The sequence below is a fragment of the Tremella mesenterica genome (genome assembly GCF_000271645.1).
Source record: "Tremella mesenterica DSM 1558 unplaced genomic scaffold TREMEscaffold_23, whole genome shotgun sequence".
NCBI classification, from domain to species: domain Eukaryota; kingdom Fungi; phylum Basidiomycota; class Tremellomycetes; order Tremellales; family Tremellaceae; genus Tremella; species Tremella mesenterica.
The window spans coordinates 116,397-122,665 of NW_006711247.1; the positions used below are offsets into that span (position 1 = coordinate 116,397).

At 49.6% G+C, this 6,269-nt stretch overlaps 2 protein-coding genes across 2 annotated transcripts in view; both read right to left on the reverse strand.

Moving 5' to 3' along the window:
* Nucleotides 1-204: 204 nt before the first annotated feature.
* On the reverse strand, nucleotides 205-2,156 carry TREMEDRAFT_66450 (uncharacterized protein; the record flags this gene model as incomplete). The annotated part of the gene is made up of 6 exons (XM_007008496.1): nucleotides 205-262; nucleotides 301-723; nucleotides 1,176-1,509; nucleotides 1,600-1,749; nucleotides 1,807-2,031; nucleotides 2,084-2,156. The coding sequence occupies 6 exons, from the start codon at nucleotides 2,154-2,156 to the stop codon at nucleotides 205-207; spliced, it is 1,263 nt and encodes a 420-aa protein (XP_007008558.1).
* A 1,383-nt stretch (nucleotides 2,157-3,539) lies between these two features.
* Nucleotides 3,540-6,269, reverse strand: part of TREMEDRAFT_66451 (uncharacterized protein) — a gene marked incomplete at both ends in the record, with an annotated part of 3,997 nt that continues 1,267 nt past the window's right edge. The window contains 4 exons of the mRNA XM_007008497.1: nucleotides 3,540-4,094; nucleotides 4,562-4,906; nucleotides 5,324-5,857; nucleotides 5,947-6,155. Coding sequence (XP_007008559.1) covers nucleotides 3,540-4,094; nucleotides 4,562-4,906; nucleotides 5,324-5,857; nucleotides 5,947-6,155 — 1,643 coding nt within the window. The remainder of the gene's footprint in view (nucleotides 4,095-4,561; nucleotides 4,907-5,323; nucleotides 5,858-5,946; nucleotides 6,156-6,269) is intronic.

Here is a 6,269-nt window from a genome sequence, read left to right on the forward strand (position 1 = left end):
GCATTCCATGCCCAATTCATAGCCCCAAAGAAGTCACCGAAGTCCTGGACATCTCGAGCAGCTTGCATGCTCGGGGTCCTCCACAAAGAATGTATTGGCCGAAGACACTCGAAGGGGAGACTGAGGAGATTGAGAGCAGTCTGAGCGGGAGCAGGGACACAAGAACTACTACTGCGACCTAACCAGTCGATGGACGGTGGTGGCTCATACGCCATAGGATTGACGAGGAGGGGGGTGTCGTAAAGTCTTTGGCAAACATCGGCTATCTCAGTCAGGCTTCGGCGAGAGACGTCTGCTGACCTCGTCCTTGCTTCTTTGTTTACATCCCCAATGTTGACTACATCTACTAACGCCGCAGTAAGGTTATTCAAAGCATTAGCCTGACGAGTAGAGAAGTCAAGCAACAGAGCTGTGTCATGTCGGGCGGCCTCGAGCTGAGTGGTGAGGCCGAGAACGAGAGAGCAATAGGTAGCAAACTCCTTTTCATCCTCCGGGATACAAACGTCCAGGGAGATTTGAGGATGGAAGAAGGACAACCGAGGAGCAGAGGGACCAGCACGGTGAGTACTTTCATCTCCCACAGCACCATCATTGAAGGTGACCCCCTTCTCTTTCCCTTTCCCTTTTGATTTCTTTAACGAAGACTTTGGTGTCTTCTTGGGAGCAGAGGGTGGGGTGACAGGAGCGGTCGCCGGGGTGGTTGGAGGAGCAGAAGGACGGCGACTTCGGGTACCGTGGGCCGGAGGTGACGGCACCGCAGGAGAGGACGGACGAGAGACCGAAGCACAGCGAGAGGACAAAGGAGGAGCAGCTGGGAGACGTGACGGGCCAGCCACAGGAGCGAAGGGCAACAGCGACGGACGAAAAGGGCGGGAGTCCGGCAAAGTACGGCGAACCAAGCGGAGAGACTAAGATGGTACCCGCAAACGGGGGACAGACGCTGGAGTCTGGGGAGGGGGGAAAGGAGAGAAGTCGGAGGAACCGGGCAGGATGTCCCGGGCAGAGAAAAGGGGACAGAAGGAGCAGATGCCAGATGTGCACAAAGCACAACGGAGGGCCTTGTTGTGTGGCCTAATGGCCTTGAGGCAGGGCCAGTTTGGACGGTTATACGTGATGATCTCACGTCTACTAATTAGCAGGGGTAACTTCGACTTAGTACGAATAGGAATACTCACTGGCAACGATCACACGCTTCATCGACACCAAGCACTACCCAACGTCCAGGCTCAGACTTCACCTTCTCCCACAAGTACTCTTCTTCCCGCAATGATCTGTTCACCCGTTTGGGCGAAGGCTCCCCTCGGGGAGAAGGGAGGGGAGCAGCGACGGCGGCGGCAGCAGCAGGTCGAGCGGCGGCGACAGGACGGGCAGCGGCAGCAGCCGCGGCGGCAATGGCGTTGGCGGGGGGGGGGAGAACCCCAGAAGAGGAAGAAGAACAAGAAGAAGAAGAGGAGAGAGAACGGGGACGTTTTTGGCCCACAACTTGGGCAGGGGGAAGGACGGGAACGGCTGCGAGTTAGCAATGTCTTAGGAAGCTAAAAGAACAGATAAACAAGGCCAAGTTTGGCAAAGATGGGAGGGGAAGGACGAAGGACTCACACTCAGGACCATCTACCTCTCCGTCCTCTACACTAACCACCTCCCTCGTATCATCATCCGAGTATTCTTCTAACCTGCCTTCCTCCTCAACCACAGCCCTACCCTCATCAGGATCATCATCGTCAGAATGAACATCATTGTAGTCTGAATCTGAATCTGAGGAACCGTCACCAAGCACCTCCTGATTGGAGGAGCTTGGGGACTCACCGGGACGGAAGGTCGGCGTCCTACGGCGAGGGATGGAGAAAGGAGGATACCCTCCGGGAGGACCAGCGATGGCGACGGGAGAAGAGGCAACAGGAGAAGCGGCAACAGGAGAAGCGGCGACAGGAGAAGCAGAGCAGGGAGGAGAGGCAGTGCCGGAAGGCTCTCTCATAGAGGGAGTACCGAGCCCGAGGGAGGAGACTTGGCGAGATCCGTCGCCGAAGGAAACTGAACATCAGCCAAGTTCGGGGAGGTAAGCAGAGTAACAAAGAAAACTCACGGGCAGATGACACCATACCGCCGAAGTTCCTCATGGCGGCAAAGGTGTTGGGAGTGGGAGTAGGAGGGGCCATGACGCTAACTTACTTAGAGAAATAAACTGAGATGGCAGGTCAAGGTAATAAATCTGTTTTCCAGGTGAAAGAGATAGAAAGTTTTGAAAGCAGATGGGGAAAAGAGAGAAACTCGACGAACTACTCAGTACTTAGTATGATCAGACCTACCCCCTCGTCGTCAACATGCGGCAAACTTCGCGTTTCATCAACAAAGGACAGCACAGGGACAATCAAAATTCCCACGCAATAGTGTCTCATCTCAATATAAGCGAGGGTTACTTTGACAAACAACGGCATTGTTCGGCTACCATTCGGGAAGCGTGTCTCACCTACAAAAGATACAGGGATTATTACGGCAATCTCGACAAAGTTAGGAGAACCTTGCATTGTCAGGTTTCAGAGTAGAAGGAGGGTTAACTATGAAGTGCGGCGAAGAGAGTAGAGATGCGAAGGATGAATTTAGGAGACAGAGAGGAAGGGAAGTACAACGCCGCTGAGTTTTTCTTGCCAAGTTAGAAGTGTAATCGCTCACGAGGACGCTTGCGGCTAGGGGGGCGACTGTCACAAACTATGCCGTGACACCTCAATTATCCCACCAGCAACGACCCTCCTTTGACCATCAAAACCCCTATCACGTCTTAACCTCCCCACCCTACACGTAACTTAGGACATCTGAGACCAGCTACGGTGAAGTACAACGCGAGAATAAGGTATACGGGGGTCTGGAGCATAACGACGGCAAAGTGCGGCAAAGTTAGGCGGAGTTAGGGGGACTAGGGACAAAGGGAGCAGCAGTACGGCGAAGTTAGACGGAGTTAGGCTGAGTAGGGACAATGGAAGCAGAAGTACGGCAAAATTAGACAGAGTTAGGCTGGGTAGGGACAATGGAAGCAGAAGTGTGGCAATGTTAGGCGGAGTTAGTTGAAGGGAGGAGAAGGACGGCCGGGGACTCGGGAAAGTTGGATGAAGTGTGTTGAAGTACCTCTAAGCGTGAAAGGGTTCGGTGAAGATCTAGGAGGAGTAGATAATATTAGCTGAGAAGATTGCTGAAGTTCTTCAGTGATCCTTGATTGTTGTCAGTAGTGACAGATTGATAGAGATAGCTACATACAGATTAAGATACATTGCCATCAGAGAAAAACCCTAGTCCGAGTAACTACGCTGAAGTACGCCGTAGTTACACTCCTTTCGAAGTCTGCGCCCTCCTGGTTGGGAGAGACATCAACTTTGAACCCTCAAGTTAGCCGAGGTTCGTCGACCGTTTGTCTGTTAGAGGGGATACATTCAAATCTTCCTCCAAGAGACACGATATTGTACAATGACTCTCACAAATTCATTATTTTGTATACTCATAAGTCATCCTTACGGACAACTCGACCCGATCGCGGTTTGGTTTCTCCCTTAGATATCATCCCCTGAATCAGACTCTGACTCATCACCCCCACTTTTCCCCCCTTCTCTATCTTCGTTCTGGAATTCGAACCTGAGTTCGAGGATCAACACTATCAACCTAGCCCACAGTTCTGCGCTTGGGTCCCCCCCCAGATCTCCCAGATCGACCGTATCAGTGTCAGTGTCATCGACTCGCAAACCCTCCTTGCAGCCGGCTAACTCTGTGTCATCTCGTGAGCAAGACAAAAGTGCGTGTTCTACCACTAAACAAGCTTTGATCAGAGGATCGAGATCGAGCCTTGTCCTTGTTCCGCTCTCGTGTATGAACATGGGTAGTCGAACATGTGGGTCGTCATCGAAATCAACGTGTTTGTGTTGTTCACCACTACTCGGTCTATCATCTTCTTCTTGGTCTTTCCCTAGCAACATTTCGTCAAGGTTTTCCACCTGATTCATCGTACGTTTCATGTCCTTTACGATTTGATCGATACGACGATTGCCATTGTTCACTTTGCAAATTCTCGTCGATGAAAAATCAGGATCGAACATGGTCGAGATGAAATCCTAAACATGTCAGCAACTTTCTTTTGCTGCCCCTCCCAGATGTTCTCTCCTTTTCTTCTTTCCCGTGTCCTTTTATCTTCTTCCATATTCACCAAATCAAGTCAAGCATTTCCATATGAACGTGGCATGATACAACATGGAATAGATGAGCGTGGAATAGATGAGCGTGGAATAGATGAGCGTGGAATAGACGAGCGTGGAATAGATGAGCGTGGAACAGATGAGCGTGGAAGAAATGAGCGTGGAAGAAATGCACGTGGAAGAAATGAACGTGGCATAGAACAAACATGGAATAGATGAGCGTGGAATAGATGAGCGTGGAATAGATGAGCGTGGAATAGATGAGCGTGGAATAGATGAGCGTGGAAGAGATGAGTCTTGGAAGAGATGAGTCTTGGAACAGATGGGTATTGAAATGGAACAACGTAACATTGATCACATACGAAACAACCTTACGAGACACGTACATTTTCCGATGAACCCATTGACAAAAACAGCTTGTTCATTTCGTACCTTGAACATTTCTTGCAATCTCTCTCAGAATCATCCTCACCTATACGTCGTTGTCGGAGAGATTCATCCATTCGTCGTCCGAGGGAATAACCATCTTTTGATATCCGCCGGACCACAGTGACGATCCAAGATATTTCACTTTGGTCTCTTCTCTCCTCATGTTCATCTTCCGTCCAACCGGTGACAAGTCGTGATGATAGTCGGGCGTTCACATTTGTTTCTTCTTCATATACGAAAGGACACACGGCGAGGTAAATGATTCCATCTTGTAGACGGGATTGTTTGAAATTTGGTGGTAACTGGAAGTCAGCACATGTGACACGTTTTTGAAAGATGATCCGTATCCGTCGAATTTTCCAAGAGAAAAAAAAAAACACATGTTTAAATAAACTTCCCGCCAGGTCATACAGCAGTTTGATGATCCTCGAACAAGTTCAAGCGTCCAAAGATCAAGCATAAGATAGGTTTTTTTAGATGATCCCGGATCTGTCAAATTTGCAAAATTCGTGGCAGATTTCTCGAGTTTTGCAACCCTTTCGGAGTCACTGATTGAGAAGGATTTTTCGTGGTAAACATGAAAAGACTGATTCTTCTCACAATCAACCCAACAGCCTGGACACAGGCGGTAGGATATATGATTGCCCCGCGGGTGGGTTCAAGTGAAAGATTTGAAAAGCAACGAAAAATAGATAAATAAAGAAATTATGAACACTCACTATATACCTAGGTCCTTTTTCACCTACCAAAACTCCAACGACGATAGGTTCTTGTTGAGTTTTCATTGATTTTGATCTTTTTCTCCAAGGTCGACGTATGACTACTTTCAACCAAGCGGCCATGACTTTCAACTGATGAATCTTTCTTTCAAAGTCTGGATCCGTCCCTTTCCCCGTGTCGTGATCAGGGGTTAAGATTCTTCTCACGGCGGTAAAATCCAACATGGGTCCTCTTTCTTCCAACCGATCTACCAACCGACCGGGCGAATTTTCCTCGGTCGATCGGTGTGCGTGGGGCGGTTGCATCGTCGCGGGAGACGGAGAGGTGGGAGTGGGAGTGGGAGTGGAAGTGGAAGTGGAAGTGGGAGGGTGAGTGGTCTCTACGGACGATGGATGGACGGTGTGGGGTGCAAGATTGTGACTGGGACGACTGGGACTGGATGAAAGATGATAAGGAAAAAGACGATGGAGAGAGACGTCGACTTGGAAGAGATTCCAGGTTGATCGGGCACGGATGGCGTTAGGAAGCATGAGCTGGGCTGTCAGCGAACGGGTTTACAGCGACGACACCGGTAAAAAATTAACCCATTACGGATGAATGTAAGATTGACAAATTGACTTACTTTCCAATCGGATGTCCATATCAAGGACCCTCTGTACTCTATCCTGATTTGGTTCGTAGGACGTGTCAGCCTTAGCTGGGAGATCGGGCGAATCGGATGTGGATGAGGAGGTAAAGGTAAAGGAAGAGAAGGAGGTTTATCCATCGCTACTAATGCCAACATGTCCAAAGGATTGACGGTGTTTGTTTCTTGTTCAATTTCAATAAGCCCTGGAACATCCGACATGCTAGAAAGACCAGTAACACCATGCGTTGACAGAAACCCAGATCCAAAGTGAGGATCGACAGCAGAGGTGGAGGTGGGTTCAAGGATCAAACTTGGTC